The sequence below is a fragment of the Myotis nattereri genome (assembly GCF_964212035.1).
Source record: "Myotis nattereri genome assembly, chromosome: 3".
In the NCBI taxonomy this organism is placed as follows: Eukaryota; Metazoa; Chordata; class Mammalia; order Chiroptera; family Vespertilionidae; genus Myotis; species Myotis nattereri.
The window spans coordinates 123285904-123308706 of NC_138077.1; the positions used below are offsets into that span (position 1 = coordinate 123285904).

Here is a 22803-nt window from a genome sequence, read left to right on the forward strand (position 1 = left end):
CATGCTACTACATGGATGAACCCTGAGGACATTATGCTAAGTGAACTAAGCCAGTCACAACAGAACAAATACTGTATGGTTCTGCTTATATCAGGTTCCTATAGTAGGCAAATTCACAGGGTTAGAAAATAGAATGGTGGCTGCCAGGGGCTGCGAGGAACGGAGAATGGGGAGAGCAGAGTTTCAGTTTGGGAAGAGGAAAAAGTTCTGTGGATGGACGGTGGTGTTGGTTACACAACGATGCGAATATACTTAATGCCACTGAACTGTACAGTTAAAAATGGCTAAGATGGTAAGTTTTATATGACGTGTATTTTATCACAATTTAAAATGTCTCAGTAGGACACAAACCTTTGTGTTAACTGCAAGAACTCCTGTGTCTCCACTGGAGAGCAGTGGCGTTCCGCAGCACGCAGCAAGCAGGGGTGCCCAATTTGTAAGGCGTATTTTAAACACACAGAGAGAAAACAGCTTTTAATCTAATCTGGGAGGAAACACACTGTAGTACAAACTCTGATGCTGGGCGCATAACCGTCCATAATTTAATATGAGCACTGGGATGCTTGTGGTTTTTTAATGCCGGCATCATCGCCTGTGTTTATTCTTTAAGTGACACTAAAAAATAAAGTGTGGTTGTTACCTAGTAGAATTAAATTGTATAAAGGACTGACCCTCCTTCCCACTTTAAAAAAAAGGCTGATAAACATTTAACTAGCATTCCTCATGACTTAACATTCTTTACCACATGCTCCCATGACTCAGCTCCTCGGTTCACTCCTCAGATAAGGAAACCGCTGGCTCGCTTCAGGAGCAGCCCTTTCAAATGTGAGAAGGCGCCTGGCTCCTTCAGGTACTGTAGGCCTCGAGCTAACTCACAGTGCAAAACAACACGTGGTAGGCCTATGGAACATGCCCTGAGAAAAACAGGCCCATAAGTATGGGCCACTTTTACTACCAGAAACCTAGAGAAAGATACAAAGCACAGCAAAGCTTTGTAGTGATGACAACCTGTTCTGTGGCCGATGGCAGGCTGGGGGTCACAGAAGCAGGGCCCGTTCAGAAGGGCCGTGGCTTCGTGCCAGGCAGTCACTGTCTTGACCTTGATAATGTTTGAACAAGGGGCTCTGCCTTTTCATTTCTCACTGGGCCCCTCAGCTCTGCAGCTGGTCCTGATTAGAAGGAAGGTTTGGAAACCTGCAGGGGGCAGGGGTGGAGGGGAATTTGCCAAACTGCTTCAGTGACTGCCCAAGGGCTTGTTCCAAGCTCCTGCAGTGATGGGGAGCTGATAACTAAGGCCATCTATAATTTTTTCCAGAAAATAAGCATCAGAAGGGGTATTTTTGCCAATTTCATACTAAACGTAAGCAGTTTAAACAGCCAGGTAAGTTACATTCTGAGTCCTTGTGAAGAAAACGAATACTCTGTGTAAAGCATTTAAATGTCAAATCATCAATATTCAATTATTCTTGATTAATTGCCCCCCAAAAATCCTAATCCCCTTTTACCCCATTGAAGACCAGCTACTGTCCCATGGCTTGAAGGGGACACGCACACACACACACACACGCACACACACAGCCCCAGGTAGCCCAGCACATTGCTCTGAAGCCTGCCTTTCCCCACCCCAGCCCAAGCTGAACATCAGGTTCAGTCCAGGAACCTGGAGCTTGACAAAGGAGCACTGGCCTCCATCCTGGCCATTGCTGACCGGGGGCCAGGGAGGAACAGCCGCAGACAAAGGCAGCCTGGAGGGGAAGGAGGCCAGCTCTGGAGACGGGGACGAGAGGAGAGCAGACGTGGCTTCTGGAAGAACGAGGGTTGGCAGCAGGGCTCTTGAAGATGCCTCCCCGACACACACATTTTCTGATCTCAGATCCAACCCGAGGGTTCCCTATGCAATCATTCATGCATCTTCCCAATATGTTTCTTTTCCGTTTTATTTATGTAATTTGAAATTTGTTTTCTGTACTTGTAACCTAAGAAGAGATGTTGGATAGGGTATATACTTCGCAAATGGATGGCCTGGCGGGCCGTAGTGTTGTTCTATTACAGCAACGATTTACTTCAGAGGAACTCCACTTAAACCAATCAATAACCACTGCCCCCTTCCCAGAACGTAGGCCTCGGCAATCTGTAAGGCACTGTTGGGAGGAGGTCTGCCTGTGGGTAATGACCAGCATTGCACAAACACTGAGCAAATGAAAGAACAAAACTACTAAATCCCAACTCAGTAAAGATCAAAGTCTGCAGACTAGTGAGATCAAAGGCAATGCTCTCCCACAAAAACCCCAGCAAGAACAGCACTCCAGGTGGGACAGGGCCGCTCTGAAGGGGGCCCCTCACTCTGAAGTTAGGTCTCTGATCCCTGCCATTACAGCTCAAGGTTATCATCAACTCTAAAATTCCACTTTCTCTCTGATTTTTCCCAGCTTCTAACCAGTGGAGCTCTCTGGTCCTCAGGGCCGTGGCCCCCCAGGAAGGCCCTTTCCTTCCCAGACCCTCTCAGCGCCCTGGGGCTGGAGACCTGTTTTGTTTTCAGATGAGAGCTCTGAAAACAGACCCTTTCAAGGGTCTTTTAGACAAACCCCTGCAGTTCTGTGGTTCCGGATCCAGATGTCTTGTCTTAATGGCACACCTGGCTCCCACACCATCAGTTTCTAAAGCAGCGGTTCCCAACCTGTGGGTCTTGACCCCTTTGGGGGTCAAGTGACCCTTCCACAGGGGTCGCCTAAGACCATCGGAAAACACATATATAATTACATATTGTTTTTGTGATTAATCACTATGCTTCAATTATGTTCAATTTGTAACAGTGAAAATACATCCTGCATATCAGATATTTACATTACGATTCATAACAGTAGCAAAATTACAGTTATGAAGTAACAACGAAAATAATTTTATGGTTGGGGGTCACCACAACATGAGGAACTGTATTAAAGGGTCAAGGCATTAGGAAGGTTGAGAACCACGGCTCTAAAGGAAGGTGACAGACACCTAGGAGCTCCCAAGGAATAATCACCCTTCCAGGTGTGGCCCATCAGCTCCTCCCCACTGAGGCACTTCTCAGATGACTTAGCCAGCCCTCATCCCAGGATGCAGGAAGAAGGGTCTGAGATTCCCCAGGTGCCTCCTGTTTGCCAGGCTCCAGAAGGGAGGGCTCTCCCCAGCTGCTCTCCTTCAACCTTCAGGACAGCCTTCCAGGTAAGGTGAGTAATGACCTGGTTTGCTCATGAGGTTCCTGCAGCTCTCAAAGGTGAACTGGTCATGAGCAGCTCAGTCAAGACTTGAACCCACACCTGCCGAACTGAAAACTCCCACTCTTTTCATAACATCAAATTTTCAGGTGGGTTCAGGCATTTATGACGACATTGTGGGCGAAAGACCAGGAAGACACACCTCCAGTGGGGGATGGACAGACACCATTCTTATCACACACAGTGAGTGCTATGATGAAGGGACAGCTGGTGCTGGGGGCGCCGGATGAGGACTGAGCTAATCTGAAGGGTGAGCAGGAACTATCAGCTGAAGGAAGGAGAAAAGGTGGTTCCAGGCAAGTGGGAAATGAAGGCAGAAGGAGCAGAGGTTAGAGAAATCTGCCCAGAGAGGCGGTTTGCACAAGCCCACCCTCACAGAGCCACAGTATAACTAACTGCACCTCCCCCTGAAGTAGCCAGCCCACAGAGTTACAGGCACTTTGGGCAGGAGACCGTCTCTGCTGGGCTAGTTCAAAGGAACAACCCTCTCCCCTGGGGGCAGAGGCAAGAATGCCCTGCAGGGTGAGGAAAGCTGGATTCTAACCCTAATCCTGGTGGCTTTGGACAAGTCACAGGCCCTCCCCTCTCCAATCCTCAGACTTCTCATCTATAAACTGAGGACTTTGGACTAGAAGATAATGTATGTCATTAACAACCTCTTTACCTACACCAGGCATTTGGCAAAGGTGAAGCTGAATGGAAGTAAATTCTAGACCGATGGTTTCCCGTATCAGTGCCTTTCAGCCTTGTGGAAATTTAATTAGCATCCTCCCCTTGTGAGCAGGAGGGCAATGGAAAACACTAGAACACTCCACAGCCAGTGCTGTTTGCTATCAACAGACCTGGGATCAGGTTCCAGGACCATTTGCCCAAAGTCTGGTCTAAACCTGCAGCCCCAGCATGCTTTCCACAGCTCTTCCTCAGGACCCTTCCTTGGGCCAGGTGGTCTCCTTTCAGCAGCCTAACAGGCCCCGTTTCCCATGGAACCTTTGGTCCAGCTGCCTCTGCCCCTCTCAAATGCCCCCTCCTTCCCCTCTGCCTACCTGGATAGCCCCAAGTCTCCATCGCAGGCACAGGCTGGGTCGTAGGCCCTCTGCTCACCCCACAGGCTCTCCCCTGCTGCCCTCCATCCCATTCATCCCTCAGCTGGCTGAGTTCATCTCATGGTTAATAGTCTTATAAGCCACCCCTCCCCATGTTCCCATCTACAGAGCCTTCTATCAATCCCAGATTCCTGCACACCACAGGGCTCTTGCAGATGCTGTTTCCTCACTCTGGAAAACACACACACACACACACACACACACACACACACACACACACACACACCCCTCTTGTGCATTCCTCTCCTACTCAGAGCTCATCTCCTGTTGGCTTCACTCAGAGACCAGTCAGTCTAGGCAGGCTCTTCTAGTCTCTCATTCTCCTTTCTTTCCACACATTTAATTGTTTGTAATTAAAAAGTTACTATTTAATTTATTAAGGTTTATCTCCCTCATTAGTCTATAGGCTCTAGAGGAGTTGAACTATCTATTTCCGCCTATCCCCAACACACAACACAATGCTTGGCTCAGAATAGGCCCTCATATCTATGAAAGAAGAGGGGAAAAGGAAAGTTGTGCTTTTTTTGTTTGTTTTTTTTTAAGGAAAGTTGTGGCCCAGGGTCAAGCTCAGTGGGCTGATAATTCCTTAATAACTAGCTTTCTGAAGAAAAAAATAAACCCTGTTGTGCCAATTCCCATGCCTGTCAGTGCTCCCACCACAGCAGTTCAAAGCCACCAACACGATGTTCCTGAGTGTGCAGCTGGATACAGATGTGCACACTGGCGCAGGGTTTGGAGAAGCCAGGCTGGCTCCCACATACCACTGGTTTGTGGCGACCCCAGAACTGACATTCAGAGAGTCCAACATGCTTTTAACTGACATCAACTTTTGGTTCAATTCTACTTTGGACCAATGGCCAAAATGAATTGAGACTTGAAAAAAATACTAAAGACAAAAAAAAAAAAAAAAGACGCTTTGCAGCTAGTTCAGAACAAGAAGATGAAAGGGGGTGAGACCCACCGCACACAACAAGCTGTCTCCTAAAGGGAGATGGAAAATGCTGCTCAGCGACTGTTTAGCTTCCAATCTTCCCATCAGTGAGGGCCTCTGACACATTCAAGGTTTAAGACATTGTTATGAGCAAGGGAAAGCCTGCGTAAAATGCGGTTATATCCTCTGGCCTAGTATTTATTTTCCTTTCTAGCAATTTAGCCTAACAGCTCAGTAAAAGCAACACAGATTCCTGCAACACCAAATTAAAGAGGTACTGAGGTCATAAAACTATTAGAAGAAAACATGGGTTTTTCCCCTAACATTCCAGGATTAGGGAAGCCCTAAATCAAACACAAAATCCAGAAACTACTAAAAAGAAAAGATTAATTCATTTGACGCTATCCAAACCCAAAGTTTCTGCCTAACAAAAAGACCATGAACACAATCAAAAGTCAAACAACAAACCAGGGGAAAGCATTTATTTACAAGACATCCAAAAGGGTTAACTGACTTTGTGCATAAAGTACGTCTATAAATCAGTAAGAAAATAACACTCCCCCCACATGCATACACATGAAGCCAAAACATGGAGAGACAGTTCAAAGACAAGGAAACACAATGGCTCAACCAACTTCAGGGAGATGTTTAGCCCCCTCAAAGCAAGACAAATGTAAATCCATACCCATGACCAAATACAACTTCTCGCATATCCAGCCAGGAGACATTTAGCAATGTGGTTAACTCCCTGGCCCAGGAAGGATTGCAGGGAGGAAGAGCACCTCACACATCCCTGATGGAGTGTAACTCGGTAGTAAGATCTCTGTAGAGAGCACTTTGACAACATCTAGCAAAATAAAAATGCAGCCCACTTTGACTCTCCACTGCTAAGAATTTCATTTGTGCCAGGATTTCATTCTATATTGTTTATTAGCCAAGACTGGAGACCACCTAAATGCCCCCCTTTTAGGTGACTAATTAGATAAATTATGACCCAATCATACCATGGAATACTGTGCAGACACAGAAAAGAATTAGGGGCTCTCTATGCATCCATCCCCAATATAGGCAAAAAAAGGGGCAAAGAACAGTGTATATAATGTTAGGGTTTGTGAGAGAAAAATATATAAATGAAAATATACTTTGAATATTTCTGGAAGGATATATAAGCAACTGGTAACCATGGTTGCTTCTGAAGAGTGAAACTGGAGGCAGAGATGGCAAGAAATGTTACCCTACCATCTGCTTTCCATACCACATGCATGCATTTTTTATTAGTCAATTTCTAAAAATAGGTATGCATAAAGATGTTCCCTGTTGTGTTGTATATACTACACGAAGTAATTAAAACACCATTAGCATGACCTAACAGTGGGTTCTTTTTTAAATATTACTATTGCAATTAAATTGTAATTATTTTTAATCCTAATTAAATTGTACTGAGTCACTTTATTGTCTTGAGTACCAGAAAAAGAATACAAATTACTTCTCGGGATATTTAAGCAACTCTCAGGTGTCCTTACAGAGTAAAAGCTAGCAATCTTTGAGAATTCATGGAGAACAGAAGAAACAGCAGACGACTGGAGATAGACAAGCATCCCAAACTTCATTTACAGAAAAAGAATGGAGCTTAGAAAGTTTAGCTGACATTGACTTTTTGCAAAATTCTAGTAATTATTCAAAGTAAGTGGTGAGCATTAGAAACCAGTAAGAGTTCACTCAGAACGATGCGGAATAAACTATGCAAGTTATTAAGAAAAATATTTTAGAATCAGCAGGGTTGATTTTTTTACCTGGCTGAGTAAAATCTCAGAAGTACTTGGCCGCTGGGCTGCACAGGGGCTGCTGGTGTGGGTCAGGGAGGCCAAGCAACCCCTCCTCCCGCCTCAGTTCCCCCAGAAATGTCCTCTAAGTGACTCTGCAGGAATTTATTAGGCTTTTCTTTCCAGGAAGGCACTGACAATATCTTCCAACATGACTGGGAGATACAATACAGAGCTATAAGTGACATCAGGAAGTTGAACACTGGGCCCTGGCCCACTCAAGTGTGCCCACATCCACTGATTTAAACTCCAAAGAAATGCTCAGTGTTAAGACTGGCCTCAGATTACTCAACATTCTTAATGAAAGGAAATATATGTCAAAGGTTTTGAAACTTCACAGGGCTACACAAAATAAACTTGGTATTATTATTGTTGCTTTTGTTGTTGTTGTTATTTTGAAGGCATGACAAGTTCTGGAACAGATAACAAATACCAAGGGCCAAGGCAAAAACAGAAATAAAAAAGATCCTAATAGGAGAGATCTAATAACTCAAAAACTATTCAAATGAAACCTATCTTGTGCAACATGTCACACAAGCGTAGGCTGAGAAAGCCCTGGCGTAGTACAATCCCATAAAGGTTTGGTGACTGTGGTCTCGAAAGAGAAGCATGTGCTAAAAGCCTAATGCATCAACTGTAGGCTTCATGCATGGAGGCAGTGTCCATTCTTCCTTCCTCCTGGTTAGAAGACGCAGGGCCTGCAGGCTGCATGCTGGGTGCCATGCTGAAGAGACATGTCCAGTGGAGCAGTCAGCACAGCAAAGTCTGTCATGTATGGCAACAACTGAAGCATCTGGAGACGTCTTAGCCAGGAAATAAACTATGGACCTGGGCATCCTCCACCACCTGACTATGTATTACATGAAGGAAGAAGAATCCTTCAGAGGGACAAGTTGTACACATGAGAGGAACCCAGTTCTAATCACCAAAAAACAGGCCCCTCTGCAAGGAAGAGTAACTATGAAGCGGGCTGCCTGGGCAGGGGCTCCCTTCCCATCCTGGAAGAGAGACCCACATGCTGGATCTGATTCAGGAGGCGAGAGAGGCCTGAAGGCCTGACGATCTCTTTTAACTATAATAACCTGGGATTCTAACTGGCTTGACAGTTTCATGTCTAATGATAAAGACATTCCGTGAGGCTTATTTGCAGGTATGATGGGAGTCAGAAAAGAGGACACAAAAGGCAACTTCTCAGACCGTGATCTTTCCTCCACTGACAGAAGACAAATCTTCCACTTTTTCTTCTACTTACAAACCACACAAGCACCTGACCCCTAGAACTCAGCCCCATCACAGGATACCTTCCACGTTTGTACATCTGATAGTGCACAGCCAACAGAGGAGAAAGTCTGCCTGGGTACGGGTGCCAAAATGTGCTCTAAAAGCTCTTTAAAGCATTTGTTATGGAACAGAACACTGTGGAAGGACAGTCCTTTATTTAGATCTTGTTTGTGTGTGAGAATCGATATGAGCCTGCTAGTCTTTATCTTACAAGAAAATGTGTGTCTAACTATTGTCCCAGAGTCTTCTCCTCCCAGTCTTGCCTGTCAGCTCTGTCACTGTGACTTATCCAGCACTCCCAAACACATCGCACACATTCGTGCCTTTTTTTACCCTTTTGAATGCTAATTTAGAGAGAATTTCCAGCTCTCCAACATGCCTGCATAGCCTGTATTCAAGAACTATTTTAGTTCTCTCCTCCCACCATCCATGGGCAAAGTGTGAATAGCTGTTCCTGGATCCCCACCACTAAGTTAATGACAGTCTATCCCACCTCCTAACTTTTGAGTCTGCCCTCCATCTGACCCAGGAGAGAGCACCCTCCTCTCACATTTGCTTTGATCTATTTTATTCTTCCTCTCTTTAGAAGGGGGCTTAGAGTATATGAAAATGTTGCCAAATCCTTACTTTCACAGAAATACAGACTATTAAAATAATCATTGTTAATTTCCCCATGCTGGTCAAAACAAAATCCAAATATTGCCCTCCATCAATGGGAAACAGAATCACAGAAACACCTTTGGGAAGGCCAACCTCACTGGGGGGACTGGGGTGTCAGGGTGAACTAAGTTGAAAGGATCTTCCCTATTTAACAGCTAATCCAGACAGTTCCCACAGGACAGATCATTTCTTGCCAAGATTAAAACAAGGGTTATGATGATGTAAGAGTTTCATCTTACACATCTGTGAGCTACAAAGTTTACTAACACACATTTGGGGGGAAAATCATGCACATTGGTTATCATAAACTATTAAATTTCAGTCTCACATTTAAACAAATCATTTAAAACTCTGCCCAGAACTGCCCAGAAGAGGAAAAGGTATACAATTACTTGGAAATGCAAATTAGTTATTTAAAACACAAATAGGGCAAAAACCACAAACTGCTTGACAAACTGGCATAAGATATCTCTTATATGTTAAGAAATCCAGAAAATTACAGATGTCCTGGGCACTGATTTTCTAACATTGCTCATTCTCCATTTTTATGCTGGCCACACATCTCTCAGCAAACACTGCTCCATCCCAATGAAATACCTCTGTTAGAGGAGCTCCAATGGACTGGATGCAAGTTGCAAGTTCAGCTAAAGTTGATCAGGGTCCCAATGCCTCAGATAAAGGCAGCTGCTATGTAGGAGCATGGGGGTCCCTGGGTACCAAAACATTCTTAGTGTCCTTCCTATACTCCATGATGTTTACTATAGTCCTGAGAAATCACTAGAGGGAACAGTTGGGGTGGCTAAGTCTAAGGCCAAGTATGCCTATCTTAGGAGGAGGCTGAGCCTGGGAAGGGGGGGGGAAGGGAATTTTCAAAAGCTCTTTGCTTCTCTGGCTACAACTTCAGTGCCTTAGTGGGCTTTAGCCTGTTTCCAAAGCAAGCAGGAGATGGCTAAGGCATCTGGGAACAGGGCGCTATGCTCATGGATAGATAGCTCTTCATGGCAGTCATAGCGATAGCTAGCCAGGAGGAAGAGCGGAGCCCGGGGCCTGGAATCGCCAGCAGAACTTGAATGAGGCAGGGCCTCCAAGGCAGGCTTGGTGACAGGTCAGAGGCCTTACCCTCCACCGGCCACTCCTGCCCTCATGAAGGTGACAGCCAGCAGGATGGGAGAAGGAAGCTCTGGTCTTTTGGGGGGAGGGGGAGACTCTTTCCCTACGTGCACTGGGGCAGAACTTGGGGTGCAAATTAGGAGAGGCTACCGTGCCCCCTTAGAGTTAGGAGGCCGTGCCACTGCGGAGGGCGGCAAACAGCACTCGCTTCAAGTCAATGCATTTGTTTGGGGGACAGGAGGCTATTACGTCAATGCGGGATGCCTATACACACAGTCAGCATCATTTCAGGGACTCCATCCTTCGTCCCTGGTTGCCTTTGCTTAGACCTCGGTATATAAGGAGAGGACGGAGGTAAGGGTGGAGGTGACCTAGGAGTGAAAGGGACTTAAGAGAAGGACACGGGGCCGGGGCGGTCGCGGCCCTTACCTTGCTGACCACGTTTTGGACGAGGCCTGTGCGGATGCCATAGTTCCACGCGTGGCAGTCGCAGTTAGAGGCGTTGTCCCCCTTGTCCGGAGGGGACCACAGGGGTGGCGTGTCGCCCCTGTCCGCTCCGCTGCTGTTGCTGAGGTTGCCCGCGGGCCCCCAGGCGGCAGTGGAGAAGGAGGTGGTCGGGGGGCTGTTCCAGCTGGCCCCGTCGTAGGCTCCCCACCGGCCAGTGGAGGTGACTCCCGCCAGCTCGGCACCTTTGCCGGCCTCGCGGCACCAGAAGTTCGGCTGGTCCAAAAGGAAGGAGTCCGAGAACTGGCTGAAGCCGATGAACAGCGCCGGGATCCAGGTGAGCAGCACGAGGGTCTTCTGGTAGCCCCCGCCCAGGCCCCCGAGGAAGGGCAGCACCGACCCGTCGTAGTCCAGCAACAGGAGGCTGGGAGCCGCCGCGGAGTGAGGGCCGCCGCCGGGATGCGGGGAGGGCAGCGACTGGATCTCCCCGCCGCTGCTGGGGCCCGCGCCGCCCCCGAGGGGCACCGAGGCCGCCGCGTCCCCGGGCGGCAGAGAGCCGTTCTCCTCGCCCAGGGGTGGCTGCCTCCCGGGCCTGCCGCCCGCTGCCTCGCGCCGCCGGTCTATCGCCATGGCCCGGGCCCGCGGCGCCCGCAGAGGCGCATAGAGCGCAGCGGAGGCTCCCGCGGGCGCCCCGGGCAGAGCGCGCCGCGCCAGGCGCCCGCCGCCGCCGCCTCCGAGCAGGGCCCGCGGCTCGAGGGAGAGTGCTGGCCGCCCCGGCGCGTCAGTCCGCCCCCATGGCACCGGCGCGGACCCCGCGCCCCGGGCGCTGCGGCCCCGATCGGGCGCCGGGCAGACGGCGGGCAAAGGCCAGCCCTGGCCCTCAGCCGCCGCGGCTCATCGGCTCTGCGGCCCGGCGCCGGCGGCCGAGCCCGCCGCTCTCCGCTGCTCCGCGCCGGCCGCGGGAGGAGGAGGAGCGGGCGCCGCGCCTCAGCCGGCCGGCTTGGCGCCCTGCGGACGGCGGTGCGGGCGGTGCGGGCGGCGCGAGCAGCGTCCCCTGCTCCCCGGTCCACGGGATGTATTTATCCGACCTCGGAGCCTTCCGGTAGCCGCGAGCTCGGGTCCCAACCTGCCGAGCTGGCCGCGCTCTCCAGCTCTGCGAGCCGACCTCCCTCCTCCTTCTCCCGCTCTCCTCCTCCTCCCCTGCCCCGGCCCGCCCCCTCTCCCCCCGCCGAGGTGGAGGTAACCGCGGCACCTGCTGCGCCCGGTTCCTGGGCGCGAGCGCCCCCTCCAGCCGGGATGCGCCGCGCCGCGCCGCGGGATCCACGGGAGGCGGGCGGGCGGGGCAAACGGGACACTCCGGGCCCGCCTATCCCGAGGGTCCCCTGCCCGTCCCCCTCCCGCGCCTGGTGGGCGGGGGAGGAGAAGGAGCGGAGCAGCTGGCGCGGGTGGACTGGGGATCCCAGAGGAGTCGGCGTGCGCCCAGAGCGTATGAATGGGGTTGTGTTCGCCGCTGAGCTCCCGCCTCGGCGCGATGCCCCCACCCACCCGGCCTGCGCCTGGTCTCGGTGACCTCTGCTCGCCTCAGAGATGCCAGCCGCCCACCTGCCTGCATCCCACTCCCGGCCGCGAGCCCAAGGGTCGCCAGCATTCGGGAGCAATCTTCTCTCCATTTTTCAAAGTACGCATATAGTTGATTTTCGTGTCCTCGGTGGAGGATCAAGGGGGCGCATTTGCCAGTTTCAGGTCCTCAGTAACCAGCAGCGTGGATCACCCACTGCCGACCGCAGCAGTCACTCCCAAATCGCCATTTCTTCCCTACTCCCAAATGAATGCTATACAAGTAAGATGCTAGAAGTCTGTGTTGCCAACATAATGACATATACATAAACGTTCGTGGTGATGGTATTCCCCACACCCTCCTCAAGAATTCACGTTTCAAACGCCAAACGCCGAACGCTGAGTGCACAGGCGCACAGTCTGTGTTCTCTCACATGAAGACAAGCCTCTCCCTCCGCTCCCTGCTCCAGCGCCAACCTGGCCCAGCCGGCGGCGTTATATAAATACCACCAGCCCTGCGGCAAACGGCTACATGAGCATTATTTCCTTCTGCACCCATGCACGGCTGAGAATGGGGCGGCACCTTTCACCTCAGCATCCCCACTTGTTGGACACATTTCATACTCTGAAGTTTATGGAAGACTTGATAGAAGAATCCATTTCCAGTCTTATTGGGGGTTAGAGGGGCGGCTTTGAAATAAATGCTTTTGCTTTACAAAGGATACACTCTAAGCTACTGAATGTATTCTTTTGCATTTCCATTCTTTGTTTACTACATATTTAACCTGAAGTTCTTTTTTGTTATGGGCAACATGTGCTACTAGGTAAAATACTGGCACATCCAAGACAATTCTTTCTGAATGCTGCCAGTGGGTTGGGCCTTGGGGCAGAAGGTGGTGGGCCTTCCTGCTGAGAAGGGGAAGACTGAACACACCAAATCTCTAATAAATGGGTTCTCAAGACCTGCTCGTATTTAAAGAGCTTCTGGGGGGTGATAGTGCACATTGTGCTGGCAGTAATGCTTTATTTTTAACTTCGCTTTATTGACTTGACTTTTTTCTTCCCTCTCCTCACCCCATTCGAAGATATTACAAATGCAATGTGTCTACCTCCAGGCCTGGAACAGAGAAAGTGATCAGTAAATGTCAGCCATTTATTATTACTGCCACTGCTACAATTACTATTACATACAATCTGCATTTCTATTTCAGATATAACTTTAAAGATATTTATTTGCTCTTCAGTGGCCTACTGTTAGATCAGAGGTCTATCTGTGTTTGGCTCTGCCCCCTTACCCATTTGTTGGATTATAACATTGCAAAACAAGCATGACCTTGATGGCCATTCCAATCGTAATCCTATATAATAAAAGGGTAATAAGCAATTGACCCCAACAGCAGAACGACTGGGAATGATTGGTCACTATGACACACACTGACCACCAGGGGGCAGACGCTCAATGTAAGAGCTGCCCCCTGGTGGTCAATGCACTCCCACAGGGGGAGCTCTGCTCAGCCACAAGCCAGGCTGATGGTACAGCGGTGGTGGTGGGAGCCTCTCCCGCCTCCTTAGCAGCGCTAAGGATGTCCGACTGCAGCTGGCAAGTGCACATCCCCCAAGGGCTCCCAGTCTGCCAGAGGATTGTCTGACTGCCAGCTTAGGCCCAATCTCCCAGGGAGCGGGCCTAAGCCAGCAGGTGGTCATCCCCCAAGGGGTCCCAGACTATGAGAGGGCACAGGACGGGCTGAGGGACCCTCCCGAGTGCACAAATTTTTGTGCACCAGGCCTCTAGTAATATATAATATGAAGCTTTGCAGGGTTGACTTTCAAATACACACTGTCGTTCAATCCTCCCAGGACACCCAAGAAGTGGGTCTTCAAGATAAGGTTGTGAGACCATCAGATCAAAGAGGTGGCCCACAGCAGAGCCATGTAGCTGGCTTTGAATCCAGATCTTCTAACTTGACTCAAATTCCAGGTTTTCTCCATGTCAACGTGAAGGGACATATTATAATACCATTGGGAAGAGTTTGAAAGGTATCTGTCAATGTGCATTTTTAGGTGGGAGAAGCCCTGGCTCTGGCAGGGAGTTTCATTGCCAAGCTGTTATTCGTCCTTGTCCCCAAAAGGTGGTAGAAATCCTCAAATGATACATTCCTAGAATTTGGGGACATTCAGGAAAATGGTCCTCTCTGAAGTGCAAGCTAAAGGAATCAACACAACATGTTTGTAGTGAGCCTTCTGCAGCACCCACCCAGGCGTTGTCACTAAGTTGCTGGTTAGATGAGAGGTTTCCCTAAATCCCTCTGGGATCAACATGACCCCCAAATCTAGCCACGAAGATTAAAAGGTAACCAATTTAAAATGAACTAGTCTTCAATTCCTTAAGACATACCTCCAGTGGCTTCACTGAGGGACCTAGAGCGAAAGGAGACTTTAGGAAGAATTCAACACTTCGATAGCCTTGAAGATTTAGGTTCACAGGCTCCTTTGGGGAAGCCAGTCAGCACCTGCTATCGCATTACCCTAGTCTACTTTTCTGAGTGGTAGCTACCACTAAGTTCTAGTTTTCTTGTTTACTTATTTATTTACTACCTCCCACCTCTAGATAGGTACCTTGTAGTCAGCTGTATTTCTGATGCCTAAAACAGTGCCTGTTACATGTAAGACACTCAACATCTATTTGATCAAGTTATCTATCAGAATCCTATAACTCTGTTTACATTGATTCTTAAATCACCAAGCGACCTTTTCATATTTGTTTAAGCTCTCAAATATAGTGCTCAGATCAGCCAAAAATGAGAATTAAAATGAACTTGACAGGACAGGTGTTCTGCAGTCCTCTTCCAGCATTCATCTCTCAGACATCGTTTGTCTGGCCACCAAAGGCTTCTGAGTCTGTGACCCCCAATTTGTGAAAGTATCCCGAACTCGCTGATCTCCATAAAGAAGCTGAGCCATTCTCCTTTCCTTTGAAAACATATTAAATAACCTACCAACTTTCCATTTCCTAAAAAATGAAAGGATAGAAAAAAGAAAGATGCAACCTAATCCCCAATATACTTAAACAGGTTTATTTCCTTGGCGATAACAGGAATCAAAAACATTAGCTAAAGTTGATAGAAACCTAATTTCAAATCCTCCATAATTTTATAAAGTTAGTTCCAAGGAATTGGTGTAAGGGTTAACTAACCTAAAATTACAAACTTAGTCATAGCAAATTGATTTCACATTGGTCTTACCTGTATGTTCGTACTTTTTGTTTATACTTGAAATCTAGGCAGATACCACATTTTAGACTATTTTGTATCTTTTTTTTTTATTCTGACTGCAGCTTGATTTCTTTCAAATATTTATTTGAAAAGTAGGTTATCTTGATTTTTGGAGGAAAATGTGATATGAAATTACTTCAAACTGAGTATCCATGAACATTATTTACATCAGCCTTTGACTTTTGGAATGTTAACTCTGACTTTCTAACAAGGAATTTGACATTTACAAAACCTATCATAAACATAAATGGAAAAGCTGCTTTAGTTCAGTGGCAAGAGTAATAAAAATGTCACATAATCTAGCCTAAGGAAACCTACAGTTGATGTCTTGAGAAAAGCTACACATCTGTACTAATCAAATTCACCCTCCTGATCAAAAGGCCAGCTGGAAACAGATAACAAAATGGAGATAAGATGTCTACATAAAAGTTATTCCAATGTAAATGTGATTGATAGGGCTCAATCACTTTTAGAAGCTTGCTCAAATTTTAATTTTCAATTCTTTTGTTGAGTTTTTTTTAAAAAAAAAACAAAACTAGCACAACAAATTGATCTAGAATTGGATGCTGGCTTTTGTTTGCTAAAAAATCACAGATGTCACATTTGCTTTATTGTGCTTAACAATGTTCTTTGTCTCCCTCCCACAGACACGCTGGAAAAGGGATAGAATGCGAGGACTTACAGGTGAACATTGTTCATTCCAGCAAGGAAACAGCCTCTTTTTTTTTTTTTTAATCATCCCCAAAGTTGCAGATGAATCTCAGGTTTCAAGTATGGACACCCGTGCTTTCCATAAGGGGTGAGCAATCTGAAGACAACCATCATCAGCAGGGTTTGTGGGAACAATGTCAAGTAGCAAAGGTTTAAGGGAAGAAACTTTCACTTCCTAAGAGAGGCAAAATAAGCTCTTTAAAGAACTCTTTCCCTGCTAATTCTAATGGAGATGAACAAAACCCCACAACTTCATGGGTGGTGTAGCCAGATCTAAAGTGTTTAAGCTAATTTCCTTCAATGACCAGAAGCTAAAAGGATAAGAGAAGGAATACTCTTAAATGGAGATCACAGAGCCAGAATATACTTCCTGAAGCAAGGTGTTCTTGCCCTTCCCCCCTCCCCCAAATAAAATGTAATGAACTTTTGGTCTCTAATTTATGACTATAAGATAGTCATAAAGAATTTTTATATTTAAAAAATTAGCTGCACCTGTATGCATAGTATCTTTAGCAGAAATTATGGGCTACCTCTCAGGGCTTTGATTAAATATTTAGTGTCTCTATAGCAAAAAGCATAAAAATGTGTAGATAAAGTTGCTGAAACTTTTAAATTAACAGTCAGTACTTTAAAAAATGAAACTGAATGTTTGAACTTTGATTGAGTAAAACACTTCTGCTATTTCAGAAGGTATTTAACACCCTAATATAAATGAGTGCACCTGGCACCACTTCTAATACCTTTCTCTAATAAAAGGAACTGAGGCTCTTTCGGGAAATAATTTATTATAAAATTGGGGCAGGAGATAGATGAGATGAGCCTGGGGAATCTTGTAGTGTCAGAAAGTAAGGAAGTGCTGAACACCTACACACACACACACACACACACACACACACACACACACTGATAGGATTATGTCAAAGGGACACAGGAGCCAACTGAAAGAGCTTCCAGTCAGGGGGCAGCTCCAGCAGAAAGAATACTTCTTCTCTAAAACCTCCAAAAATATCACAGCCCACCTCATTGGCTCTGATTGCTGCTGGCTGGGTCATGTGCTATTTTTCAGCCTATCCCTGTGGCTCCAGGACTGTGATGCTCTGATTGGCCAAGCTTGATCCACATGGCACGGAAGGAGAAATAACAATGTCCATTTCAATTTTCTTGTTAAAAATGACATGCAAATTCTAGATTTTCAAAAATATGTATAGCTGTCTTTTGGGGCCCTTAATCTGAAAGAGAAAATAGACAAAGCGTTAGTTGCAAAATATGTCAAGAAAAAACCCTCCACTTTTCAGGAAAATTCAGCGAATAAATTAAAGGTAACTACTACCTGCAAGACCACCATGGACTCCAAGTTATCTAAACTGCACTGAAGTATAAACTTCCGTCTTCCCTGCCTTCACTGTGTGAGATGCTCAGAAATTCTGCCTGCTCCAAGCAGCACTGAGCAGAAACTCAGGCAAACCATTCAGTCCTCACCTTTCATTGGAGCCTCATGAGGAATCACCCTCCAGGCTGGAGCTGGAACTGGTTTGAGTCAACACAGCAGCAGGCATAGTTCCCTAGATCCTGTTGGAAACTTTCTGCCAAAAAGGGGGAACCTCACTTTGTTTGCCGAGAGTTCTATTTTATGTTTTTACCCTTTTTATTCATCTAGTTCATTGAAAATGACCGTAAAGCCAGGCATTAGATGAGGCTTTTGCAAACAGAAATGGATGTTTGTAATGAGCAGGCCCAAATATTTCCACACTAGTCTCTGCTCTTCCAGTGGGGACAGCAGGCTCCTGAGAGAGGTGCTGCTGTTCACACCTTCCGGCCCTCTTTTCCTGAAATTACATTTGGAGTTTGCAGCACATTCTTTCAAATACTCTCAATTGTGAAAATGTTTACACTCTTGACTTTAAGAAAAGTGACTGATTAGTGATTAAGCTGCGAAATATCATTGGGGACTTAAAATGACCTGTGACTATAAAATAAGGAGGTAGAATTTCTTCTGTTGCCCTTAAAGTGGCTCTGGAGGTAAGGGTTTCCTGAAAGCTGTGATGGGAAGAAGCCGCCCTGGTGGCCATGTGAGATGAGGCTCTGACTAGCTGTTAAAGAGCTTGCTTTCTTCTCCATGCCCTCTTTAAACACCTCTCCACTTTTAACCTCTGCTGAGCCTTTACCCTCCGCATTTTCATTTAATAAAAGTGTCCAAATCCCAAGAGAAATTGGAGAAGAATTTCAATCATTCCCAGCCCATGTGTTCTCCACAGAAAGGGACGTTTTATATTTGCTTTTAGCCAAAGAGGCATCTCTTTCTAACTGTGGTAAGAAAAAGGGATTCAAAAACAAAGCCAAAACAGTGTCCTGTTCCTCTGGGCTCCATCTTCCACATGTTTTATTTCTCCTCCTTTTGGAGGTGTGACCCACCTAATTAAATCTCAGGGTGTGAAGCCCTGCTGGTCCTGACTTGGCAATTTTCAACACAAGTGCCCCTTTATGGATAGTTTGTTAGGGATCTTCCGTTACCTCAGATGAACATACTAATCAGCTACTGAAGCTACTTAGGAAAATAATTCCAATGGCTCCTCGCCCTCTTCTAATTACCAAGTCCAAGCTTCTGGACTCAGTCCCAAGGTCTCTCATTTTCCTCTTCCCCTTTGGTTTTCCCTTGCTTCCTTTCGTGTCTGCACTGGAATTCGGCCACACTGTTTGAAGTTCTCTGTTGCTATGAGATGCTATTTTGCATCAAACCCAAGTGTGAACTAACACTAACTAAGGCCTTTATGTCCTTTTGCAAATAGCCACTGTGCTTTTGCCCAGGCCAAGGAGGAATAGGGTTCTTTTCATTTGTTTTAATAGCGACCTGAAGGTCCCGAGGTGATCTGTCGAAATAGAAGCAGGGAAGAAGCAACTTGGGGGTGGAGAGTGGGAGAAGCTTGTTAGTGTATTTGCCATAGCACCACGGCCATTTTCTTCCCTAACAACACAAAATTAATAATTTCTCCCTTGCCTGGGCAGGAAAATACCATTTTGGAATGAAAACAAATAATGAAGATAAATGGAATCTCTAGTCATCTACCTTAAATCTCTATTTTCTGGGAGAGAAAACTGAGACTTCAGAAAAAATGAAATTTTTGACCAAAATCAAAGAGTTTCTCAGAGGTCAGCCTGGGATGAGGGCATAGTTAGTTCTTCTGATTCCCAATCACTAAATTCTGGATGCTGCCTCCCTGGAAATGGAATGTGTGTAGAATACCATCTAATCAATAACAGAACCACTGACACACAATCAACAGGGCATTTTCCCTGCTCATTCTCCAGCTTCATCTCTCATAAACATATAGTTTAAATGTATGAAAACAGGTTCTCTTTGAGTTCCTCCTGAAACTTTTAGTTCTCTGAAGACCCAACTGGGTATCCTTCATAATTTGTACCGAGTAGGGACTCAATAAATGGTGAATAGAGAGAATAACACAAGGCAAATTCAGCTTTTCCACTAAGAAACATATCGACTCTCCTGTTAGTGCCAGTTAACTTAGTCAACCAGCAGAGGTGAGAAAGCAAGTTCCACTATCTTTCACTTCCATTATTTTGATAAATTTGACTTATTTTGTTTAAATCAATGAAATATTTAAAGTAACCTGAAATCCAAAACAAAAGCATTACCCATTCAAAGTTTCACTTTATCTCCAGAACTGAGAGACAATTTGAGTACTCAAACGAGAGGCAATTCCTGGGGAAAGGCTAGCCTCTCATGAACTCTACACTGCATGAAATTTCTGGGCCTTTTTCAAAATGACTACGTCTTTTATTCCATCAGCCTCTGACCTCAGTGCTCAGAATCTAGGGAGAGCGAACTTCCATTTCCAGGGACTCATCTCGCAAAGATGGGAGAGCGCCACACAAACAAGGCTTAGATGACCGGCCTGGGGTCCAAGGGAGCCAGCCCCTCATGCCGTGCGGACTTGTCTGGGGTTGTGGGCTGAGTGGAAGAAGAAGTTATTCTTTCTTTCTGACAACATAATTAAAATGCTAGACCAACACATGAAAGTGTTATAAAGTTAAAAATGGTGCAAATATCTATAATAATAAAAGTGCAATATGCTAATTAGACCAGACATCCTCCCAGATGTCCTTCCGTCCTTCTGGATGAAGCCAGGGCTACGAAGAAAGCCTGGGTCCTGGGTGCCTGCTGGTGGCCAGAGAAAAGCCCAGGTCCCGGGTGCCAGAGGGAAGCTGGTGCCGGCAGCTGGGGGAAGGAAGGCCTACTATTGCATGAATTTCATGCATTGGGCCTCTAGTGAATAATGAATTCTGAAAGGAAAACTAATAAAACAATTCTATTCACAATTGCATAAAAATAATAAAAATAAAATACCTGTGAATAAATTTAAACAAAGATGTAAAAGACCTATACTCAGAAAATTATAAGATACTGAAGAAAGAAATTGAAAAAGATACAAATAAGTAGAAGTATATACCATGCTCATGGATAGAAAGAATTAACATAATTAAAATGTCCATAGTTCCCAAAGCAGTCTATTAAGATACCAATGCCATATTTCACAGAACTAGAAAAAATATTCTAAAACTTTATATGGATCACAAAAGATCCTGAATAGCAACAGCAATCTTGAAAAAGAAGAACAAAGTTGGAGGAATCAGACTATCTGATATCAAACTATTCTATAAGGCCATAGTAATCAAAACAGCATGGTACTAACATAAAACAAACATATAGGTCAATGGATCAGAAATAAACCTGGAGCTAGACACACAGAACCTACACAGAACCTAGACACAGAACCTAGACACAGAACCTAGACACAGAACCTAGACACAACCTACACAGAACCTAGAGACAGAAGAACTTCGCTGGAGAGAACATGGCAAAAGATCCTGGACAGAAACTGGCCACAGAACCTAGAGACAGAACCTAGAAATGGAGCATGGCAAAAGATCCTGGACAGAAACTGGCTACAGAACCTAGACACAGAACCTAGACACAGAACCTAGAGACAGAAGAACTTCGCTGGAGAGAACATGGCAAAAGATCCTGGACAGAAACTGGAGACAGAACCTAGAGACAGAACCTAGCGAGAGAACACGGCAAAAGATCCTGGACAGAAACTGGCCACAGAACCTAGACACAGAACCTACCCAGAACCTAAAGACAGAAGAACTTCGCTGGAGAGAACATGGCAAAAGATCCTGGACAGAAACTGGCCTCAGAACCTAGCGAGAGAACATGGCAAAAAATCCTGGACTGAACCTGACTACAGAAATTGGCAAGAGAATCTGACTAGAACCTGGTGACTGAACCTGGCTGGAGAACCTGGACAGAACCTGGCTGGAGAACCTAGCAAGAGAACATGGACACAGAACCTGGCTGGAGATCCTAACCAGAACTTCGCTGGAGAGCCTGAACAGAACTTGGCTGGAGATTGTGGCTAGAGATCCTGGCAAGGCTGCTGATCAACTGAACGCTGTCTCCATGTCATTCCTTCTTCGCCGACTCCATCCACACCTTTGGGGACCCCTGTACCTGCTGGGGCAGGACCCCAGCACTACGGCCCATGGGCCACATGCAAATACAAATATTGTATTTGTTCCTGTTTTGTTTTTTTACTTCAAAATAAGATATGTGCAGTGTGCATAGGAATTTGTTCATAGTTGTTGTTTTTAACTGTAGTCCGACCCTCCAATGGTCTGAGGGACAGTGAACTGGTCCCCTGTTTAAAAAGTTTGAGGACCCCTGTGTTAGAGGTTATGTAACACATTTTCATGAGTTACACATACCTGATTTACTTGTTTGTTTCTTTACTATTTATTCATATTTCAAACCTTTTATGAAAACAGTCTAAGGGAGGATAACTCATTTTTAGTAATATATCATCTTTGACTTACATTTTCTCTGAAGTAGATAAAATTTTACTTGGTAATACATAACGAGTTACTGCTTAAAAAAAAAAGAAAAAAAAAGAAATAAACCTGATAAATATGGTAAACTAATATTTGACAAAGGAGGCAAGAACATACAATGGAGTAAAGATAGTCTATTTAATAAATGCATTTGGGAGAACTTGGCAGATATGTGCAAAAAATGAAACTAGACCACCTTCTAACCATACGTAAGAACAAACTGCAAATGTATTAAAGAATTAAATGTGAGGCTTGAAACCATAAAACTCCTAGAAGAAAACATAGGCAGTAAAATATCAGACATTTCTCCTAGCAATGTTTTTTTTCTGGGCAAGGGAAACAAAATAAAATAAGTAAATGGGACTGCATCGCAGCAAAGTGATTTTGCACAGCAAAGGAAACCATAAACAAAATGAAAAAACAACCCCTGAATGGGCAGACATATTCACCAATGATACATCTGATCAGGATTAATATCCAAAATTTATAAAGAACTTAATATAACTCAATACCAAAAAAAAAAGAAAGTCCAATTTAAAAAATGGGCAAAGGAACTGAATAGGCACTTCTCCAAAGAGGACATACTGATGGCCAATAGACACAGGAAGAGTTGCACAATATCACTAATCAGAGAAATAAAAATTAAAACCACAATGAGATATCACTTCACACCTGTCAGAATGGCTATCTCTCTATATAAAAGCCTAAGCGACCGTTCAACGGTTGGCCCATTGGACTGTTCGACCA

General features: G+C 45.7%; 1 protein-coding gene across 3 annotated transcripts in view; it reads right to left on the reverse strand.

Moving 5' to 3' along the window:
- Positions 1-11239, reverse strand: part of SLC22A23 (solute carrier family 22 member 23) — a gene marked incomplete at its 5' end in the record, with an annotated part of 183974 nt that extends 172735 nt beyond the window's left edge. For all 3 annotated transcript variants that reach the window (XM_081087271.1, XM_081087270.1, XM_081087269.1), the window contains one exon: positions 10595-11239. In XM_081087271.1, coding sequence (XP_080943397.1) covers positions 10595-11239 — 645 coding nt within the window. The remainder of the gene's footprint in view (positions 1-10594) is intronic.
- Between the last annotated feature and the right edge of the window lie 11564 nt (positions 11240-22803).